Genomic DNA, 22,088 nt, shown 5'->3' on the forward strand with positions numbered 1-22,088 from the left:
TTGCCGCCTATGGCACGGATCTTCTCCCTGTCTGGAGAAGGCAGAGCCCTCCATGGGCAGTGGGACAGCAGGCAGAGCCTGGCTGGGCAAGAGGTGTGGAGAGGAGCCGCTACCTGTGCAGCTGGTGGAGCTCGGGCACTCGGTCCCCAAGGCTGGGAGCACTTCTGGCTGCATCCCTGCAGAAGGAAACGCTGCAGTGAAGAGGCTGCTGTAGTGGGTGCAACAGAGCGTGGGGCTGAGCTCTGCTTCTGCCTCCCTGTGCCACCTCCCTCACGGCAGCAGCTGAGCCCAGGACATTCAGCAGACATGCACGGCACTGGCGAGCGACCCAGACTGCTCAGCCCCAAAGGGACCCTGGTTCTCAGAGCAGCAGAAGGCTCTCATGGCGAGGATGTTCCTCAGAGCCCCTGCATGGTCTCTTCTGAGAACCTGCCTGCCTGGAGACACCTCTGCCTGCCCCAGGATCTGTTACGATTCGGGCTGGCAGCTGCCGGGCAACGTGTGGGGTTTCAAGAGCTGAAACCCCACTTTCTGCCCCAGCAGCAGAAGAGTCTGGCATGGAAAGACAAAGCTCTATCTCCGTGCTGGAGCAGGGACAGGAGCTGAAGGGGAGGGTGATGACCGGGTAGCTCAGAATTACCATTGCAGGAGATGTGGGTCACATCTCGCGGGTCATTGCATGACTGTGTGTCCCAGGGGTCAGAGAGACACTGCCAGAAGGAGCTGTGTCTCTCCCCGCACTCCACGTGATCCAGCCAGGTGACACCAGACAGCGTGTCAGAGGTCCCTTGTGTATCAAGGAACCCTCTGTCCCCACAGCCAAGTTCCTTGCATGCCAGCGACACCTCTTTGGAAGTCATCGAGGTGGAGCAAACGCTGCCCCATGTCCCATTATAGAGAACCTGCAGGTGCCCAGAGCAGCCAGTGCTGTTCTCCAGCCTTAGGGCAACGAACTCTGGAAGGAAAATCCAAAGGATATCAGGCTGGTTTGGGTGGTGGGAGCAGGGATGTCCCTGCACCCCCAGGCCCTCAGCCAGGCAAAGGCATGGCCAGCAAGGCTGGGGAGACCTTAGAGCAGCTTCCAGTACTGAAAGGGTTTCCAGAAAGGCTGGGGAGGGGCTTTTGATCAGGGAGTGCACGGACGGGACGAGGGGCAACAGCTTTCATCTGAAAGAGGGGAGATTGAGATGGCATCTTATGAGGAAATATTTTGCTGTAAGGGTTTGGAGGCCTTGGCCCAGGTTGCCCAGAGAAATGGAGGCTGCCTTATCCCTGGAAGTGTTCAAGGCCAGGTTGGATGGGGCTTTGAGAATGTTATAGGCAGGGAGGTGTCCCTGCCTCCCTATGGCAGGGAGGGTTGGAACTGGATGTGTTTTGAGGTCCCAACCTGTTCCATGATTCTAGGTCCGCCTTGTACCCATGGACAGAGAAATGTTCGGGATGGACAGACATTTCTGTCCTCCTTGCTAATCCTTGGAAGAAGTTGAGCTCTCCATGGACCCCCGGTGGTACTGAGCGGACCTGTGCATGGCTGTCCCGGGATGAGCTTGGGTAGGGGCTCTGAGGTGGCCAGGAACAGCCTCGGCCGTTGCCCGCTCTCTCCTTGTCCCTGCCTGCATGGCCCTGAATCCCCCCCAGTTCCTGGCACTGACCTGAGCAGATGACTCCTGCATCCTCTTTGTGCCCGCAGTCATGCTGCCCCCAGGCCTCCACTGGGCAGTCCCAGAGAGCTCCTTCAGCCCCGGAGCAGCTTACGCCGTCCAGCCAGATCTGCCCGGAGCCTTCCCCAAACCGAGCGGAATCAGACGCCTCCACCGCTCCCCCGCAGCCCAGCTGGCGGCACACAACAGTGGCATCGGGCAGGTCCCAGCCGTCATCGCAGACGGTGCCCCAGCTGCCCTGGTGGTAGATCTCCACTCTCCCGGCGCAGCGCCCTTGCCCATTTGCCAGCCGCACCCGCCGGCTCCCTGCAGCAGGAAGGAACCCCAGCTGTCACCAGGGGCTGGTGACACCCAGCCCTGAGCTGGCATGGCCCTGCAGGGCACTTACCCCGGCAAACAACCCCCACATCCTCTGCCACCCCTGCTGCCAGCGCACTCTCCGGCACCGAGGTGTTGCAGAGGGTCAGGCTGTCCTCGTGCCCTGTGCACCGCACCCGTCGCAGCCCCACGGGACCCGTCCCTCTCTCCGGCTTTGGGGGGTTGTAGGCTCCCTCTGCCTCTCCACACTGCAGCTGCCGGCACACCACGCTGGCCTCCTGCTCGTCCCACTGGTCGTCCAGGACTCTGCTCCATGTTCCGTGCTGGAAGATCTCCACTCGCCCATCGCAGCGGCTCTCTCCACCCACCAGCCGCAGGGATGCAGAGCGGGGTGGGCCTGCGGAGAGGAGCAATGGCCTCAGCAGCACCAGACAGACCAGAAACCTGCGGCACTTCTCCAGGCTCTGGAACCCTCACGGTGCCCTGAAGTGCACCTGCCCACTCCAGGCCTCCATGGGGAGTTCTGGGGGAAGGTTTCCATGGGTTGGGGTTCATGTCCCTGAGCCTTCCTGGGAGAGACACTGTCTTTGCTCTTGGTGTGGCAGAGCCACCCAGCTGGTCCCCGCTGAGGCCTATGGGGCAGCTCCAAGAGCAGGGCACAGCCGTGCGTGCAGCGGCCAAAGGAACGGCGGTACCAGGAAAGGTTTGCCTAGCTTTGAGGTATTCAAGACCAGGTTGGATGGGGGTCTGAGAAACCTGACCCAGTGGAAGGTGTCCCTGCCCATGGCAGGGGGTTGGAATGGGATGGTCCTTTCCAACTCAAACCATTCTATGGTTCTGTCCTCAGTGCTGGCACCGGGGAGACCCAGGAGAGAGCCCACACGTCTCTGCCCCTCTGCATCCCTGGGGACTGAGGAGCCCCTGTCCCTGGCAGGGAGCAGAGCAATGGGCTGTCGGTAGCTGGACCTGGGTGCTGCTGGCTGTGGGAGCGTGGTCTGCCCCACTGAGCTCATGGCCAGGCTGAGGAACCCCTTGGAGCCACCAGCAATGCCCCTCATTCCCAGATGGGTCTCAGGCTGTTGGGGACCTGCTCTTAGCTAGGGACATGTCCCAGGGCACAGATGTGGCTACGGGGGCACCCGTGGTTGCTGTCCCCACCAGCCCCAGGTTCCATTGCCTGCCTGGGGAGAGTCCTCAGCCAGAGCCAGAGCCCACTGCCAGGCGGGCACAGCCCCGGCCAGCGTCTGGGTGAAGGAGAGGGGGCAGAGGAGCAGCTTGGGTTGACCCAAGCTCCCAGTCCAGGGACAGGCACCATGGAGAGTCAGCAAGGGCTGGCAGATCCCTGTGCCCAGGGCAGCCAGGGGCTGGGGTGGGCAGGAGAGGCTGGGCAGGGCAGTGCTGCTGTCATAGGGGTGTTTCCGTGCAAGCTGCGTTCATGATCCTGGAAGAGGAATGAGGTGGCCATGGCCCATCCTGCTCTTCGGCCCAAGCCCAGCATTCCTCCTCATTGAGAAGCCCCTTGGGGGCTCGTTTCTGCCAGGGGACACAACCCAACAGTCCCTGGCCACCTTGGCCCCTTCCCTGGGGCTGTGGGTGGCCATGTGAGCTGCTTTCAGTGCCTCTGGCACAGGGAGACCTGGTCCTTTGCTCTGCCACTCAGCTCCTGTGTGCACGGGAGGAGAAAGCTGGGAACCAACAGAGACCTTGAGGCAGAGTGGGCATTCACACACACACCCACACAGGGTGCCGAGTTCCACTGGGCTTTCCTTTTCCTGCTGGAAACCAGCAGTGACAGCCTCAGCTCAGCAGAGTGATCAGCCACACCAGGCCCTTCCCCAGTACCCCCTTCCTTCCCTGAGGGCACAGCAGGTCCCTTCCCCCACCTCAGCCCCAAAGGTTGGGAACAGGCTTGCCCCGTACCTGAACACGTCACTCCAGCATCCTCTCCGTGAGAACAGCTATTTCGACCCCATCCGTTGTGCCTACAGTCAGACAGGGCAGACTCGGTGCCATCACACCGAACATCAGCCATCCAAATGCGGCCAGATCCTTGTCCAAAGTATGCATAGTTATGAGCTCCGAGAGCAGCTCCACAGCTCAGCTGCTTACAAACCACTGCGGCATCAGCCATGTCCCAGAGATCATCACACACGGTCCCCCACTGTCCCTCGTGTTTCACTTCCACTCTCCCAGCACAGCGTCCGCTGCCGTTCTCCAGCCTCACCTCTGCAGCCCCTTCAAACACAACACAGGACTGGTCAGGAGAGCACCAAGCCCCACCCAGCAGGTCTGGAGAGGTCTCCTCTGCCCAGACTGACTCACATGCACATGGGTGGGAGCTCTTTATCTCTGGGCCTCTCCAGGGCAGTGGAGGCATGGGGTCCATCCTGTCCCCACGGTCTGAAAAACCCTGGGGCTGCCCCAGCACCTTATCCCACCTCACGTGCCTTCTGCCCATGCCCTCATTCACCGTGTCCAGAGCCCCCTCTCCTCCTGATCCCAGAATCCCCCGCACAGCCCCGTGCCCCAGGCCCACAGCTCCCTCTCCCACCCAAAGAGGCACAGGGAAAGGCAGGAGGTCCACTGACCTGAGCACCTTCTGCCTCTTGTCTCAGTGGCACGTGCAAAGAAACCCCATTCCCAGAGGTGTCCCAGTGGCCGTGCTGGGGACCGCTGGGCCCAGGCTGTGGGACAAGGGACCCGGCACTCACCCCTGCACGGCTGCACCCAGAGCAGCAGCCACAGCACCGGAGGGGACAGGAGCCCCTTCATCCCCATCCTGAGCCTCCTGCCGTGCTGGAACAGCCCTGATGGATCCCGCTCCCTGTCACAGCTCCTGGGGACTCGTGGGGACAACGAAGATGACAGAGTTATGGATCTGCAGATGCCAACCCAGCTGCAGGAGGAGCCAATCAGAGCAGCAGAACCTTTTTAGACATTATCGGGAGCGATCTCCACTCTGAGGCAGCCCAGCCCTCCAATGAACTTCTCCAGCACCGTTCATAACCATATATGAGGGACACACACGTCACGGTGGCTGTGGTGGGGGATGGGCACGGGACAAGCTGTGTGTGAGGAAATGGTTGTGTCACCCCTTGGACCCTGCGATGGGGACTGAGCACACAGAGCATCTCCTGCACTGGGCTCATCCACGTACCCAAGAGGCGCGTGCCCAGCTGCACCCGAGCTGTGGGAACCATGGAGCTGGGACGGGATGGGATCTGTGTCTGGGCGGAGAGGAAACAGCCCCTGTCGCTGGTCCAGCCCCACTGTGCTGGGAGCAGCAGCTGGGAAAAGGCCCCGGCCAGGGTCAGAGCTCCCTCCCAGGACCTGGCTTGCTCATCCCTCCCCGCAGAGCCCCACGCTGGGCCCTGGCAGGAGCCGGAGCTGGGACCTGTCCCTGCCCTGGCAGCAGCTGTCCTGCCCCGAGGCTCAGCCGTGTCCCTGCCTCTCAGCGTGTCACCCAGGGGCCGTTATTCCCCGTGGGCAGATCAGGAGCTGGAGCCTGCAGGTGCACAAACCACAGCCCACGTGGCCTCGCAGCGCTCGCCGTGCTCACCCCGCAGCGCCCAGGCAGGAAGTTTGTGGTTTCTTGCTGGCAGCGAGCCCAGAACAGCCCCACAGAGCCCCCGAGCCACCAACCCCGACTGCTCCACCAGGACTGAGGGGCTGATCCTTCAGCTCCGCAGGCACCGGGCCGGGCAGCTGCTGTCTCCAGGATCCTCTCTGATGGACACGGCTGCTCCGCACTGACCCCATGGCCATGGGGAGCGTTGGCGACCTCACACTGTCCTGCTGCCACCCTGTGTGCTCAAGGGTGACAGTGATGGTGACCTCACACTGTCCTGCTGCCACCCTTTATGCTCAGAGATGACAGTGACGGTGACCTCACACTGTCCTGGTGCCACCCTTTATGCTCAGAGATGACAGTGACGGTGACCTCACACTGTTCTGCTGCCACCCTGTGTGCTCAGGAGTGACTGACATTGACAGTGACCTCACACTGTCCTGCTGCCATAGAATCATAGAATCATCAGGTTGGAAATGACCCATTGGATCATCGAAGTCCAACCATTCCTAACACTCCCTAAACCATGTCCCTAAGCACTTCATCCACCCGTTCCTTAAACACCTCCAGGGAAGGTGACTCGACCACCTCCCTGGGCAGCTGTTCCAGTGCCCGATGACTCTTACTGTGAAGAATTTTTTTCTGATATCCATCCTGAACCTCCCCTGGCGCAGCTTCAGGCCATTCCCTCTTGTCCTGTCCCCTGTCACTTGGGAGAAGAGGCCAGCTCCCTCCTCTCCACAACCTCCTTTCAGGTAGTTGTAGAGAGCAATGAGGTCTCCCCTCAGCCTCCTCTTCTCCAGGATAAACAACCCCAGCTCTCTCAGCCGCTCCTCGTAAGACTTGTTCTCCAGCCCCCTCACCAGCTTTGTTGCTCTTCTCTGGACACGCTCCAGAGCCTCAACATCCTTCTTGTGGTGAGGGGCCCAGAACTGAACACAGTACTCAAGGTGCGGTCTCACCAGGGCCGAGTACAGAGGGAGAATAACCTCCCTGGACCTGCTGGTCATACCGTTTCTGATCCAAGCCAAGATGCCATTGGCCTTTTTGGCCACCTGGGCACACTGCTGGCTCATGTTCAATCGGCTGTCAACCAGCACGCCCAGGTCCTTCTCTTCCGTGCAGCTCTCCAGCCATTCTTCCCCCAGTCTGTAGCACTGCATAGGGTTGTTGTGCCCCAAGTGCAGGACCTGGCATTTGGCCTTGTTAAACCTCATCCCATTGGCCTCACCCAGCGGTCCAGCCTGTTCAGATCCCTTTGCAGAGCCTCCCTACCCTCCAGCAGATCAACACTTCCTCCCAGCTTAGTGTCATCTGCAAACTTGCTGAGGATGCACTCAATGCCTTCATCCAGGTCATTGATAAAGACATTGAACAGAGCTGGACCCAGTACTGAGCCCTGAGGAACCCCACTTGTGACTGGCCTCCAGCTGGAGTTAACTCCATTGACCACCACTATCTGGGCCCGGCCATCCAGTTTTCAACCCAGGAGAGTGTGCGCCTGTCCAGGCCAGAGGCTGGCAGTTTCTGAAGCAGAATGCTGTGAGAAACTGTGTCAAAGGCTTTACTGAAGTCCAAGAAGACTACATCCACAGCCTTTCCCCCATCCAGTAGTTGAGTGATTTTGTCATAGAAGGTGATCAGGTTAGTTTGGCAAGATCTGCCTTTTGTAAACCCATGTTGACTGGGCCTGATCACCCGGTTCTCTTGCATGTGCTTCATGATAGCACTCAAGATTACCCATTCCATGACTTTCCCTGGCACTGAGGTCAGACTGACAGGCCTGGACTTCCCTGGATCCTCCCTGCAACCCTTCCTGTAGATGGGCACAACATCAGCCAGCCTCCAGTCTAGTGGAACTTCCCCAGTCAGCCAGGACCGCTGGAAGATGATGGATAGGGGTTTGGAAAGGACATCTGGCAGCTCCTTCAATACTCTTGGATGGATCCCATCCGGCCCCATAGACTTGTGGGCGTCTCGCTGGGCAAGCAAGTCTCTAACCTCCTCCTCTTCGATCATTGGAGCCTCATTCTGCTCCTCTAACTCCTGGGTTTGTACACAGAGGGAACAACTTTCCTTGCTATTAAAGACTGAGGCAAAGAAGGCATTAAGTACCTCAGCCTTGTCCTTATCCCCTGTCACTGTTGTTCCTTCTGCATCCAATAGGGACTGAATATTCTCCCCAGTCCTCCTTTTCTTGTTGATGTATTTGTAGAAAGATTTTTTATTATCTTTCACAGACTTAGCCAATTTGATTTCTAGTTGGGCCTTGGCCCTCCTGATTTTTTCCCTGCACGATCTCACTTCCTCCCTGTAGTCCACCCAAGACGCCTGCCCTTTCCTCCAAAGTTCATAGACCTTCTTCTTCTTTTTGATGCATCCCAAAATCTCCCTGCTCAACCAAGCTGGCTTTTCCCCCCGCCGGCTCCTTTTCCGGAACACAGGGATGGTTTGCTCCTGAGCTGATAGGATTTCATTTTTTTAAGAGCGCCCACCCAGCCCTCGTGGGCTCCCTTGCCCTGAAGGACTGTTTCCCACGGGACTTTGCCAATCAACCTTCTGAACAGTCCAAAGTCTGCCCTCTGGAAGTTTAATGTGACTGGTTTGCTAATCCCCTTCTTTATCCCACCTAGAACTGAAAACCCTATCATCTCATGATCACTTAATCCCAGGCGTCCTCCAACCGTCAAATCCCCAACAAGACCTTCTCTATTCACAAACAGCAGGTCTAGGAAGGCACCCTCCCTTGTTGGTTCACTAACCAGTTGTGCAAGGAAGTTGTCTTCCATGCATTCCAGGAACCTCCTAGACTGTTTCCTTTCTGCTGTATTGTACTCCCAGCAGACATCCGGAAAATTAAAGTCACCCACAAGGACAAGAGGCAGAGATTTAGAGACTGTCCTCAGCTGTTTATAGAAGAGCTCAGCAGCTGCTTCTTCCTGGCTGGGTGGTCTGTAACAGACTCCTATCACAAAGTCCCTCTTCTTGTGGGCTCCTCTGATTTTAACCCATAGGCACTCAGTCCCATCCTCACCGTAATCCAGTTCAAGAGTATCAAAGCACTCTTTAACATAGAGGGCTACCCCGCCTCCTTTCCTACCCTTCCTGTCCCGCCTGAAGAGTTTATATCCCAACATAGCTGTACTCCAGTTATGTGAGTCATCCCACCACGTTTCTGTGATGGCAATGACATCGTAGTCACCTTGCCCTACAACAGCTTCCATAGTCCATGAGTCGGGTCACAGAAGGATGATAGGAGACTCAGGTCATAGAATATTCATGGAAGAGTTGGGACATATGAGTCAGGGCATAGAAGGGCCTGAACTTAGAAGTTTGGGTCATAAAATTGGCCTTGTGGTCTGCACAGAGAAGGGAACCAGGACTGGCAGCCAGGCCAGCCTGGACACCCTCCCCTGGGGAAAGGGATGTCCTGGAGAAGAGCAAGGGAGCATTTCTGTGCCTGCAGAGAAGAATCCACCAGAAAGAGAAACTTCTTCCTGCAAGGCCTCGTGTGGGCCAGGCTGCTCTGCTGCTGAGCCCAGACTCTTGTCCTGGCCTGGGCAGAGGGGCTGGCACGGAGGGGGCACAGTCAGTCTGTGGTGGCATCTGCTGGATTGAAACCAGGAGTCCTGGGGTTTCACTGCTGCCCATGTCCTTGTGCCGGGTCAAGCCTCCAGCCCTGGGCTGTGGGGGAGGCTGAGACCCACCTCTGCCCCCCAGCAGCTGCCGTCCCCTCCTGAGGGGCTGTGGGGGAGAGCCCAGAGCTCTGCTGCACCCTGCGGTGGGCACTGCCGTGGGGCAGCCCAGACTGGGTGGCTCTGCGGGGCTGGAGAGAAAGCAGGGCTGTGGGGAGAGCTGGGAGGGGCTGGGCTGAGCTGGAAAGTGCCCGGGAGAGGACAGCACCAATGCTGGCTGAGCTGTGTGACCATGCAGGGGGAGGACACGCTGCAGAGGGTGTGAGGGGCAGAGCCCAGCCCTGCAGGGGCAGGAGAGAGGAGGCCGGTCGGTGCCCTTGGTGGCAGGGACAGACTGGGAAGGGGCCCCCGGGCACTGGTCTCTCCCATCGCCAGTTCCAGCACTGCCACTCACCCCAGCTGATGGGTGAGCTTTGCTCTCTGCCCATCTTCTCCCTCCTGCTGGACTCAGTGCCGGTGCCAAAGGAACCACCAGCCCTGTCTGGGCTCTCTTCCCACCCAGAGCTTGGAGGAGCCCAGAGCAGGGCTGTGTGCGGAGCCCAGCGTGGGACATGGGAAGTGGTCATGGCACAAAGCCAGTCGGAGTTCAAGGAGCTTCTGGATGATGCATTTACTCATACAGTAAAATGAAAATTTCATGTTATCCTGAGAGGAGCAGAGACTTGAGCTTTATGATACTTATCTGTCCCTTAGAACTTTAGATTCTATGACCTTCAAGCTCAAAAGCAGAGCATACGCTGCCCTTCCAGTGACATTTCTTCCTCCCGGCAGCCACGCTCCTCCTTCCAAGTTCTACTTTGTGACTAATCTTTTCCTCTCTCCTGCTTTTCCCCACTGTCAGGGAAATCTCACCATCTCAGAAAACCCTCTTCAAGTCAGAAACCCAACATGTTTGCCTTCTTGTGGTCTTTCACTTGGCCAGAAAGAAGGAACCTCACCATGGTCTTCTAAATCACGTCACGGCTGCTGTCCTTTCAGCTTCTCTGACAGACGTGACCATGTCCCTGCTGCGGTCCCATCACGTGTTCTGGCAGAACGGACATGACAACCCATATCCGAGCCCCTTTCCTGGACAGGGCCTATGGGTGCTATGGGCAGAGGTCCTTTCACAGCCATGTTCCTGTTCCATGTTCTTGCTGCCCTGTCACCCTCCAGAGACACAACTGACCTCACCATCCCCTTCATGGACAGACCCTTCCTACTGGATGATGAGTTTCTGAGACACAACTGAACTTATCACACCAGCTCCATTCATCACCTCCTCATGTCCCAGGGCCTGAACAGATAAAAGTATGCTTGTCTTATCAAACTTGTCCAATGTGTTTCCCGCTAACGACTGCAGAGGAGAAACATTCTTCACAGGAACTGCTGTGTATATGTTGATGCATTTTATACCTATTTGTTTTGATCTTTTTGTTCTTCTGTTTCCTATTCTGTCTTCAAAAACCTCTCAAAGACTTTGGAGGAAGGGTCTGAGGAAGAATAAAGGTGCTGCAGGATGTTTATTTTGCTTACAAACACAGAGAGCAGGGGTTACCCTTATCTCAGCCACTCAAGCCACAAGAGAAAAGCAGACAGTGAATTCAAAAGGAGTTGAAAACATTATCACAAGTAAAAAACATAAACATATAGAAGACAGCAATGCCAGCAATGAGTGTCATTAGAAGTGCTATGCAGAAGGTCAGGAATTTATTGCACCATAGATCCTTACAGTTATAAGTTCCCACACTGCATCCTTGAGGTCCTTGTTCCTCATGCTGTAGATGAGAGGGTTCACTGCTGGAGGAACCACTGCGTATAGGAATGACACCACTAAGTTCGTGGATGGGTAGGAGAAGGAGTGAGGCTTCAGGTAGGCAAACACTGCAGTGCTGACAAACAGGGAGACCACGGCCAGGTGAGGGAGGCACGTGGAAAAGGCTTTGTGCCGTCCCTGCTCAGAGGGGATCCTCAGCACTGACCTGAAGATCTGCACATAGGACACCACAATGAAAACAAAACAGCCAAATGCAAAAAAGACACTGACCACAAGAATCCCAACCTCCCTGAAGTTGGCATCTGAGCAGGAGAGCTTGAGGATCTGTGGGATTTCACAGAAGAACTGGTCCACAGCATTGCCCTGGCAGAGGGGCAGGGAAAATGTATTGGCCGTGTGCAGCAGAGCATTGAGAAACCCAGCGCCCCAGGCAGCTGCTGCCATGTGGACACAAGCTCTGCTGCCCAGGAGGGTCCCGTAGTGCAGGGGTTTGCAGATGGCAACGTAGCGGTCATACGACATGACAGTGAGAAGAGAATATTCTGCACCAAACAAGAAAAACACAAAGAAGACCTGGGCAACACATCCCATGTAGGAGATGGTCCTGGTGTCCCAGAGGGAATTGGCCATGGATTTAGGCAAAGTAGTGGAGATGGATCCCAGGTCAAGGACGGAGAGGTTGAGGAGGAAGAAGTACATGGGGGTGTGGAGGTGGTGGTCACAGGTGATGGTGGTGATGATGAGGCCGTTGCCCAGGAGGGCAGCCAGGTAGATGCCCAGGAAGAGCCAGAAGTGCAAGAGCTGCAGCTCCCGTGTGTCTGCGAATGCCAGGAGGAGGAACTGGGTGATGGAGCTGCTGTTGGACATCTGCTGCCTCTGGGCATGGGGCACTGTCAGAAGGGAAAGGACAGTGAAAAGTTAGAGTGGATTTCTCTGAGCCACATCAAAGCCATTTCTCATCCCCCCCACCCGCTGCTGCACACACCCTGTCGTGCCTGGAGCCCTGTCAGCCCAGGACACACACGACACATTTCAGAAACCCAACAGCATTTTCTCACTTGTAGCATCTCTGTGATTCTCCATGAGGCTTTCAGATAGCACAGAGATGTGATAGGACATGTTTGCATCCTGGAGGGAAACTCACAGCTTGGAAGGAAACCTCAAGGAGAGCCTCAGGATGACATTTGATGAAGGGAGATTGAGCTCCTTCCCCAGCCCCACTGACTGCATTGCCCACAGCCTCACAGCTCAGAGCAAAGCTGGGACACGGGTTCCCATGGACACAACTGCAGGAAAGAAGCCACGAGGGCAGTGGGTGACTCTGCAGCAGCAACTCCCATCCCCAGAGAGCCTGGCAGCGAGAATGAGAGAACAGCAAGAACAGAGACAAGGGGAGAAAGAGGGAGAAAGAGAGTGAGGGTCTGTCTGCGAGAGGCCAGGGCAGAGGCAGCCGGGCACACAGACAGCGTTCCCCTTCCCCAGCTGTGCTCGCCCCCTCCCAGACACCAACCTTGCCGGGCAGTTGCTCTCAGCCCCTGGGCTCTGGAGAGGGCACTGGAGCTGTGGCTGCAGAGGAGGGGGTTCAGCCCTGGAGCCCAGAGCCCTGAGGGCAGAGGCTTTGCTGGGTGGGAGAGGAGGCAAGGGGGCTTGCTCAGAGGAAGGGGCTGCCCGGCAGGGGAGCACACAGAGCTCTCTGAATTCTCCCTCCCACAACATCTCTGTATTAATTCTCCTCTCATTCCATGATCCTATGCCTTCCGCTGGAGATTTTCCTCCTGGGAGGTGTTTCCCTGTCCATGCCTTCTCCCTGTCAGTGCTCACAGACCCCATCTGACCCTCTCTGCTCTCCCCTGGCCCTACACAATCCTGCCTGTTTGCCGGGTAAAGCTGGGCACAGGGTCTTGTTTATAAGCAGAAAAGGACAGCACAGACTGAGCCTGGTGGGTCCAGCAGAGCTGATGCTGGTGGTGTCCATGGGCAGAGCAGCAGCGGGAGACACTTTTGGAGGCTCCTATCAGACCTACTGACCACTCAAGGACACAGCTCAGGAGTCTCCCTGATTTCTGCAATCATGACAGCCTTTTCTTCTATTTTTCCACTGAAATTCCCCAAGGGCAGGAAAGTGAAAAGGCAAACTCAGGAGAGTTCCTTATCTTTAATGTAATCTCTGCCCTGATCTTCCCTTTAGAATGTCCTCTTAGAAATATCCTGAAGGCATTTGGAGCTGTGAGCAGCCCTGACTCACACAGCACCTCCTGAAAGCAGAAAGACCCTCTCCTGCCAGGAGGTGCTTCTTCCCCCCATACCTTCTCTCTGTCCCTCCATGGGGAACTCCCCGGGCAGGCTGAGCACTCACTCTGTTTTTCTCTCTGCTGGAGAAACAGCAAGAGCCCTCCTGACAGATCCCACAGGCTGTGGCTGTGTTGGCTTTAGGAGATCCTTCCAGGAACAGCACCTGCATTGTCCTGCACCCAGAGACTCACCTGGAGAAGGGCTGTGAAGATTTTCTCCAAATGAAGCCTCCTCTTTCCTCCCACCCCACCGTGCCTTTGCCCTCTCTGTGCCTCCCTCCTCTGCCCTCGCTGCCTGCAGGCAGTGCCCTCAGCCCTGCTGGGCTTTGCAGAGGAGCTGCTCCTGCCCAGAGATGGCTCTTTGTAGCGCTGCCCACTTGCCACCAGCTCCCTCCGTGCCAGGAGCCCAGCCCAGCTCAGCAGCAGAGGAGCAGCCCAAGGCAGCCCTTTCTCTGCCCCCTCGGGGCTCCCTCCAGGTGTCCCTGGGGCTCCAGGGGAACCTGCTGAGAAACAGCCTGAAGCCATCCCTCATCTTCCCTCCCTCAGCTGGCAGAGACACTTCTGTCCTGCACTGTCATTGTTCCTGTCAGAAAAAGAGCTGGACAGGAGAAGCACTTTATTTTCTCCCACAATTAGATAGGACAGCAGGAAGGTGACAGGGAATGATCTCGTTTCTCCAAGCTGGGAGGATCGTTTCCATGGAGTGAATTCAGGCATTTCATCCTGGGTATTCAGATCTCGGCATGGAAAGACACTCAGCTCTCTTCTGTCCCACCCACGTCTCTGTTCTAAGCAAAGCCTTTGCACACACGGGGTCTTGGGCGCTTGGTCCCAGGTTTTCTCATGGCAGGGATGAGGTTGCCTGGTGCCACCGCTGCAGGGCTTCAGCCCCAGTGGGCAGCAATGCCCTCAGCCGGGGGCACAGGCAGGAGGAGCTGGAGCTGTTAGTGCTGCTGACAGAGCTGTTGCTGCTTCAGGAACCCTTAAAGAAGAAACCTATACTGAGTGGCCACTGCTGCATTTAATAAGGGACAGAGGTGATCCTTCCATGATCCTTTTATGACCCACATTTTCTATGAAACTTTTATGACCAGATCCGAGCATAAATGATACTTCCCCACCCCTTCTACCTGACCGTTCTGTGACCCAACTCTTCTATAACCCAACGCTTCTAAAATTTGACCCTTCTATAACCCAAGCTTTCTATGACACAATCCTTCTCTTACTCTTCTATGACTTTCTATGGCCTGACTCCTCTATGACCTGAATAAGCTATGACCCAACCATTCTGTGACCCACCTCTCACATGACCAGGCCTTTCCATGACTCTGGCCTTCCTCGACCCATAACATCTATCACCTAATTATTCTCTGACTATTCTATGATGCAAATTTCAAGGACTCAACTCTTCTATGGCGAAAATCATCTATGCTGCAACACATATGTCTATGACCAGACATTTGCTATGACCCAACTCTTCTGGGACCCTGCGATTGAGTGACACTCCTTTGACCTGACCCGCTATGATATGAATCCTCCAAACTCCTCTATGACACAAATCTTATATGAGACACCTTTTCTATGACCTGGTACTTCTATGATATAAGCTTTCTATGACCCAACACTACCACCTACCTTCCAAACCACAGTCTTCTATGAGCTGACTCTTCAATCATCCCACTCTTCAGTGACTTCTCTATGTCCCGACTCTTTGAAAATCTGAGTCTTCTGTGAACCAAGATGTCTATGATACAACTCTTCTCTGACCATTCTATATCCCGACTTTTCTATGGCCTAAAATTTCTATGACCAAACTCTTATATGACCTGACACGTCTTGCTCTGACTTTTCTGTTCCCTGACTCTTCTATGACCATTCCATGACAGGATCCTTTTATGACTCTTCTAGGAGTACACGGTTCTATGACTTGTCTATGACCCGACCCTTCTCTGAACCAACTCTTCTCCAAACTGAACCTTCTATGACCTTTCTAGTGACCAAACTCTTGGAGACCCCCAATAAACTTTCACACTTCAATGACTCAACTCTTCCATGACCCAAACATTCTGTAACCCTTTATGACCTCACTCTTCTATGACCCGAGACTTCTATAACCCAGCTCTGCTATGAGACTTCTATGACCCAACCCAGCTATGAGTCCTCTGTGACCGAACACTTCTATTAACCATCTCAAACCCAACTCTTCTGTTACTTCTCTATGACCTGACTCTTCTATGACCTGACAGTTCTCACACTGAAGTGTTCTAATGCTCTTCTATGACTCAACCCTTTTATGACCCTACCTTTCTATGACTAAACTCTTCTACAACTCCATGGAGCAGTGCGAGAGCCATGGCATCGCACATAACTCTGCAGGCCTGTATTTGGAATTACATGGAATAACTGTTCCCAGTTTGATTCGGCAGTGTGAGAATCATCATGCCACCAGCATCATTATGGTCAAAGCCAGATCTGCCTTCCCAGGGCTTGGGGGTCAGGGCTTGGCCATTCTGCTTCATCAGGAAAACCCAGGCTTTTCACAGCTGCCTGCACAGTGCCTTTGTCTGCCTGCAATCATGGCCTCCAATTATCGTCCCTAACGAGTCCCTGGGGAGGCTTTGTCAGGAACTGTTCTCACTGAGACCAATTAAGACTTCAAGATAGTTTGAGTTCTGCTTTTGACTTCTGGAGAGGTTTCTTCAGCTTCTTCTCAGCAGCTGAGGTTCAAGGACTCATCAGCAAATCCACCCTGGGTCTCATTATAATACAGAAAGCCTTAACGAGCTCTTTCTCTGCCTGGAGATTTCTTCAGGTCTTCAAGCCTTGTACGGTTCCTTAGAGTCACTCTCGGTGTTGTTAAAGAGAAAGATTTTAAAGTCAACCTAAGAAAAACAATAATAATTTTAGTTTATTTCAATACTTTTCAGAATCATAGAATGGTTTGGGTTGGAAGGGACCTTAAGGCCCATCCAGTTCCAAACCCTTTGCTATGGGCAGGGACACCTCCCACTGGACCAGGCTGCCCCATCCAACCTGGCCTTGAACACCTCCAGGGAGGGGGCATCCACAGCTTCCCTGGGCAACCTGGGCCAGAACCTCACCAACTTCTTTGTGAAGAATTTCTTTCTACCATCTAATCTGAATCTTCCCACTTCTAATTTAAAGCCATTCCCCCTTGTCCTATCCCTCCATGCCCTTGTAAAGAGACCCTCCTCAGCCTTCTTGGTGACCCCCTTCAGGTACTGGAAGGCTGCTATGAGGTCTCCCTGAAGCCTTCTCTTCTCCAGGCTGAGGAAGTTCCAGGAGAAGATCAATAGTTCTTTGGAAAATCTGCTTTGAAAGGGCATGGGATTGGTGGAGGTCTCTCGTGAGTGAGGTCAAGCAAGCGTCCATGTGCCCAGGTCCATCTCCTCAGGGCACTCCTCAGCTGGCCAGGTCTCTGCCCATGCTGCTCTATGGTTCTCCATGTGGGCTGAGCTAAAAATAGTGTAATAGGTGAAAAAGAAAATATAAAATGCAACATAATCCAAACCGAAAGACCAATGCAAATGCCATCAGTTGCCACCTCCCTCAAGCAGACTGACACCCCACCTGTCTACCACCACCCGTCACCTTGAGCTATAAAAATCTCCACTTCTTCCTTCTCCTGCCACAGGTTTATCACTGACCATGGCATCTATGTTGTGGAATCTCCCTCTGACCAGCCGGGGTCAGCTGTCCTGGCCGTGTCCCCCTGACAACTTCTTGCCCACCCACAGCCACTCACTGGGAGGGAGCAGAGGGAGCAACTCTTGACGCTGTGCAAAGGAGACAATCACTGCCCTCACTCTTCTGGCACCAGGACGATGCCACAGGACCCAAAGAGTCTCACAGTTCAAAAGGAAAGTGGAGAAACTGGAGAGGATCAGGAGGAGGTCTGCCAGGATGGAGTTAGGGGCCCACAGCATGAGGTGTGAGGGCACACTGTGGCCTGTGGGGGGAGGCTCGGGGCAACCTGATAAGTGGGTCTCTATATCTTATGCTCATAGAAAAACTTAGGGAATAAGATTGCTCAGGTGACCTCTAGTCCAATTCCCAGCTCCAAGCAGGGCCAGCTCTGAGGTCAGACCAGGCTGCTCAGTCCATGTCAGCATCCACAGAGAGACTTTAGACATCAACGAGGCACCGAGGCCACAATTAAAGGAGAGTATTTGGGCATTTGATCAGCTCCATGAGCACAGCTATCGGTCGTCCACGGCTCCTGTGATACCTGGGAATGTCCACCTTCTTGTCCAGAGGAGTGGCATCCTTCTGCCTGTCTCCTGGCCCATCTCCAGCCCATGGGGTGCTTTAGTCTGGAAAAAGAATTCATACACAATGACTTGGGTTCTGTCAGCTCAATGCTAAAAGAGAGGGAGGTGAAGGCATCTCAGAGCTTCCAGGTTCCTGGGGAAAATTTAAGAGCTCCATGAAAGGAAGAGAACAGTTTTGAACAAGCATTGCCTTTAGATCGTTTCATATGTGAGGGCTCTGCTCCCCATTGTCTATCACTGACAGGTTGAAACCTCAGCTGCTTTTCCTTCCTCTCTTCCCAAAACCTGACCAAGTGATAGGAAGAAAGGAAGAAGAAATGTCCCAGGCCTCTGTCAATCAGCTGGGTCTGACACTTGGAGGGCACCAGTGTCATTCCATTATACAGATCAAAAGGATGAAGCTGGGAGGTGACTCTGCCAGTCTGACTCCACACGGTCCATGGACAGGCCAGGCTGTGTCTGTGTCTGTGTCTGCAGAGCCGCACACCTACAGCTCAGATCAAGCTGGGGCTGAAAGTCATGCCTGGTTTCAGTGTCTCCTGGGCCATGGACAGAGGGGTGGGTGGAGGCCCAGGAGTTGCCAGTCGACGCCATGAAGACCCCTGGATGCTCTCAGGGCCCTGACACGGGGTAGAGAGAAGGGAATGGACCACGCAGAGCCTTGACCACAAACACCGTGGGATCCCATGGAGGGGACCCATGCTGGAGCAGGGGAGAGTGTGAGGAGGAAGGAACAGGAGAGATGTTCTTCACTCGCTCTTCTCCATCTTCCATGCTCCTCCTGGAGTTGGGGTGGGCAGAGGAACTGGGAGCAATGGAGGCATTTGAGTGTGAGAGAAAGTGTGAGGGAAATGGGCTTTAATATTTTGTCCTTGTTTCTCATAATCCAAACCTTTCTTCACTTGCAATAAATTACATAGAGCTTCAGGAAGTCCACACATCAGTGCCAGTGACAGTCATTGGTCACTGAACCACCTTTGCTTTCTCTTGGCCCATGAGCTTTTCTGGTTTGTTTTCTTCTTTTGTCCTGTTGGTTCTGGGCTGGGAGGGAGTCTACCATCACCCATCACCTTGAACAATAAAAATCTCCACTTCTCCTGCCACAGGTTCTATCACTGACCATGACATCTATGGCCCTCTCTGGAATGGCCCTACGCCTCTGTGAATCTCCTGGGTTCTGGCACTGGGACGGCTACAATGTCATTCCATTTTTAACCCCATAAAGAACCAACCTGGGAAGTGACTCTGCAGTCTGACTCAACAAGGCCCATGGACAGGACAGGCTGTGTCTGTGTCTGCAGACCCACACACCTACAGATTAGATCAAGCTGGGGATGTAAGTCAAACCTGGTCTCCTGGGCCATGGACAGAGGGGTGGCTGGAGGTCCAGGTGATGCTGGTCAGGGCCATGAAGGCCCATGGATGCTCTCAGGGCCCTGACACTGCCCCACGGGTAGAGAGAAAGGAATGAACCACACTGAGCCTTGACCTGTAATGTGATGGGATCCCATGGAGAGGAGCCACACTGGAGCAGGGGAGAAGTGTGAGGAGGAAGGAGCAGCAGAGATGTTCTTCACTGACTGTTAACCCCCTCTTCACCACCCTCCATGCTCCTCCTGGGGATGGGGTGGGCAGAGGAACTGGGAGCAAAGGAGTCATTTGAGCGTAGGAGAAATCAGGAGATGAATGGGCTTTAATGTTTTGTTCTTGTTTCTCATAATCCAAAACTTTCTTAACTGGCAATAAATTAAACAGACCTTCAGCAAGTCCACGTGTCTTTGCAAGCAACTTTCATTGGTCCCTGAACTCCTTTGCTTTCTCTTGACCCATGAGCTTTCCTGGTTTCTTTTCTCCCTCTGTATCATTGGTTCCGGGCAGGGAGGGAGCAGCTGGGGGGGGTCCGTCTGCTGGACAAGGTTAACCCACCACAGGACACATCAGGGCTGCTGTGTCCAGGACGGGGCTCCCAGCACAAGGAAGACCCTGCCCAGCCTGGAGCGAGTCCTGCCCAGCCCAGAAGGATGGTTGGGCCTGGAGCACATTATGGACAAGGAGAGGCTGAGAGAGCTGGGCTTTGAGAAACCTTTCAGGGGCAAACACTGAGCAAGGCCCCAGGGCAGCTGGGGATCCCAATCCATGGACGTTCTACGTGTTGGATGAGACAAGGCCATGAGCCCCTGACGTGTTTGGAGCTGTGTGAGAAAGGGTTTGGCTGAGAGCCCAGCAGTGGCGAGAGCTGTGGGACTGGGTCCTTGTCAGAAGTCCCTGGTCCTTGTCAGAAGTCTTCCATCAATGCAGTCAGGACACAGACTGGGAGAGCTGATTGACCCCTGCTCTCCCCTTGGTGTCCTAATCCCATCATGACCCACTGTGGGTATACGCGAGCAAGCTGGGAAAGTCTCCAGTCCCAGCTGCAGCTCTCCAGCCGTGCCTTGATCCAGGTGGGACCCTTAGACCGGATTCCGGCCATGCCAGAAGGCAGTGGCAGTGCCTGGTGGCACAGGACGAGCTCCTACAGGGTGTGAGCTCTGCCCTGGCTCAGCTCTGGGTTTGGTGTGGGGCTGCACGGGGCCCTGCGTGCTGGGAAATGGCCCTGGGGCATCCAGCGCTCCACACTGGGTCTGGATTGTCCCAGCTGATCACCTCTGGTTCAGAAGTGTTCTATGTGCTGGTCTTGAGGACAGGCCTGTCCATCCTTGGGCGTCTTGCTGCAGCATTCCTTCACGCCACCTGAAGGCATTTATGGAACCTCAGCCTTCCTGTTAACTTCTCTGTGACCATTTGACCATGGTTTCTGTTTCTCCTTCTAGGGATCAGCTGAGGCTCTGCAAAATGCCTTTATCCTTGCGCGATGTTATGGGCTGTGCTGTACCTGCAGCGGTGGGACTTCTTGGCTGCTGGTGGATCTACTCCCACATAAAGAAGCGTAGAGTCTGTCCTGAGCAAAGAGCAACAGGCCCTAGGACAGAGCAGCAGGAGGAAGTTGCAGGGGAGGAATCATCACCGGAAGCAGCAGCAGGGGTTCCTCAAAGGCTGCCTCGTCTGTTGGAAGAGGAAAGGCCAGAGACTGAAAACGCTGGAGGATTTTCCGCACCCTGCCAGCCTCAGGCAGCCGTGGCACCCAGGGCCTTGCAGCTCGCAGCAGCAGAGGTGAGCTGGGAGGGGACACCTCCCCCTGGGGAGCTGGGAGGGTTTCCTTCTGGAAGGACCTGGCCGTTCCCTCCTGCCCTCCCTGGGCCACCCAATGCTTGTGGCCTCTCTTTTCTTGTGCATTACCCGCTGCTCCAGCACCAGCTCCCACAGCCGCCGCAGCATGGGGACAGTGTGGCCACGGAGCTGGATGACCGCTGTCCCCTCTGCCCGGGCAGCTGGGAGGTGGCAGCTCCGGGATGCCGTGCCTCCAACAGTTCTGCTCCCTGTGCCTCCTGCGCTGGGCTGGATGCCCGAGTGCCTCTGCCAGACACGCTCTAACACTTTGCACGTCTCTCTTGGCAGGACTCAGCATCGGGCACCGATGGAGCCAGCGGGGAGAGAAGCTCTGCTGTGAGGGATGGCGGCAGGAGCCAGCGGCCCCAGGCAGGGCCGGTGGAGGCAGCAGAAGGCTCCCAGTGCCCCATCTGCCTGCAAGGGGTTACAAATGCCACCTACGTGGCCTACTGCCTGCACAGCTTCTGCTTTGGGTGTATCATATGATTTGGGAAAAATCATAGAAGATTTGGGTCAGAGAAAGGTGGAAGAGTCAGGTAATAGAAGAGTTGGGTCTTAGAAGGGTCATAGATGAGTCGAGTGATACGAGGGCTGGGTTATAGAAGGGTCAGAGAACAGTCATGTCATGGAAGGTTCAGGTCACAGAAGGGGGTGGTCACTGAATGGTCCTAGAAGTGTCAGGTCACAGAAGAGTCATAGAACTGTGGGGTCATAGAATATTTAGGAGCTGTGTCTTTAAAGTGTAATGGAAGAGTCGGGTCATGGAAGGGTCAGGTCAGAGGTGTGTAGAGGTCATAGAAGAGTCATAGAAGAGTTGGGTCAGACAGAGGGACTGAAGAAGACTCAGGGTATAGAATTGTTATAGAAGAGTTGGCTGATAGAAGGTGTCGTATCATAGAAAAGCAATAGAAAAATGAGGTCATTGAAGAGTAGCGTCATAGATAATGTTTCATAGAAGGGTCATAGAGGTGTAGAGTCATAAAAGGGTCAGGTCATAGAAGGGTGGTAGAATGGTCAGATCATAGAAGTGTTGGGTCAGAGAAGAGCTGGGTCATAGTACTGTTAGGTGATAGAAGTGTCAGGTCACAGAAGGGTCACAGAAGAGTCGGGTCGTAGAAGAACTGAGTGATAGAAGAGTCATAGAAGACTTGGTTTGTTGAAGGGTCGCCTCACAAAGGGACTGAAGAAGACTTGGGGTATAGAATTGTTATAGCAGAGTTGGCTGATAGAAGGGTAGGGTCAAAAGTGTCATGTCATGGAAGAGTAGCAGAAAAATGAGGTCATTGATTTGTGGTGCCAT

General features: G+C 54.8%; 2 protein-coding genes and 1 pseudogene across 3 annotated transcripts; all 3 read right to left on the reverse strand.

The window, feature by feature from the left end:
• Window positions 1-6: 6 nt before the first annotated feature.
• On the reverse strand, window positions 7-2,494 carry LOC128850660 (scavenger receptor cysteine-rich type 1 protein M130-like; the record flags this gene model as incomplete). Its single annotated transcript, XM_054055636.1, has 6 exons — window positions 2,482-2,494; window positions 2,050-2,376; window positions 1,653-1,967; window positions 641-955; window positions 114-176; window positions 7-31 (listed from the first exon to the last, which is right to left on the reverse strand). Coding segments are annotated over exons 1-6 (1,058 nt in total), but the record flags the coding sequence as incomplete, so codon positions are not given.
• Window positions 2,495-3,113: 619 nt separating this feature from the next.
• LOC128850663 (scavenger receptor cysteine-rich type 1 protein M130-like) lies at window positions 3,114-4,841 on the reverse strand. Of its 2 annotated transcripts, none has more exons than XM_054055639.1 (3): window positions 4,691-4,841; window positions 3,900-4,214; window positions 3,114-3,751 (listed from the first exon to the last, which is right to left on the reverse strand). In XM_054055639.1, the coding sequence occupies exons 1-3, from the start codon at window positions 4,755-4,757 to the stop codon at window positions 3,702-3,704; spliced, it is 432 nt and encodes a 143-aa protein (XP_053911614.1). In that variant the 5' UTR covers window positions 4,758-4,841; the 3' UTR covers window positions 3,114-3,701. The 2 variants fall into 2 exon arrangements, with proteins under 2 accessions (XP_053911614.1, XP_053911613.1); XM_054055638.1 differs by having other exon boundaries at window positions 3,114-3,754.
• Window positions 4,842-10,923: 6,082 nt separating this feature from the next.
• Window positions 10,924-14,006, reverse strand: LOC128850661 (olfactory receptor 14A16-like; annotated as a pseudogene).
• Window positions 14,007-22,088: the final 8,082 nt, after the last annotated feature.

Source organism: Cuculus canorus, unplaced genomic scaffold (assembly GCF_017976375.1).
Source record: "Cuculus canorus isolate bCucCan1 unplaced genomic scaffold, bCucCan1.pri scaffold_153_arrow_ctg1, whole genome shotgun sequence".
Classification (NCBI taxonomy): domain Eukaryota; kingdom Metazoa; phylum Chordata; class Aves; order Cuculiformes; family Cuculidae; genus Cuculus; species Cuculus canorus.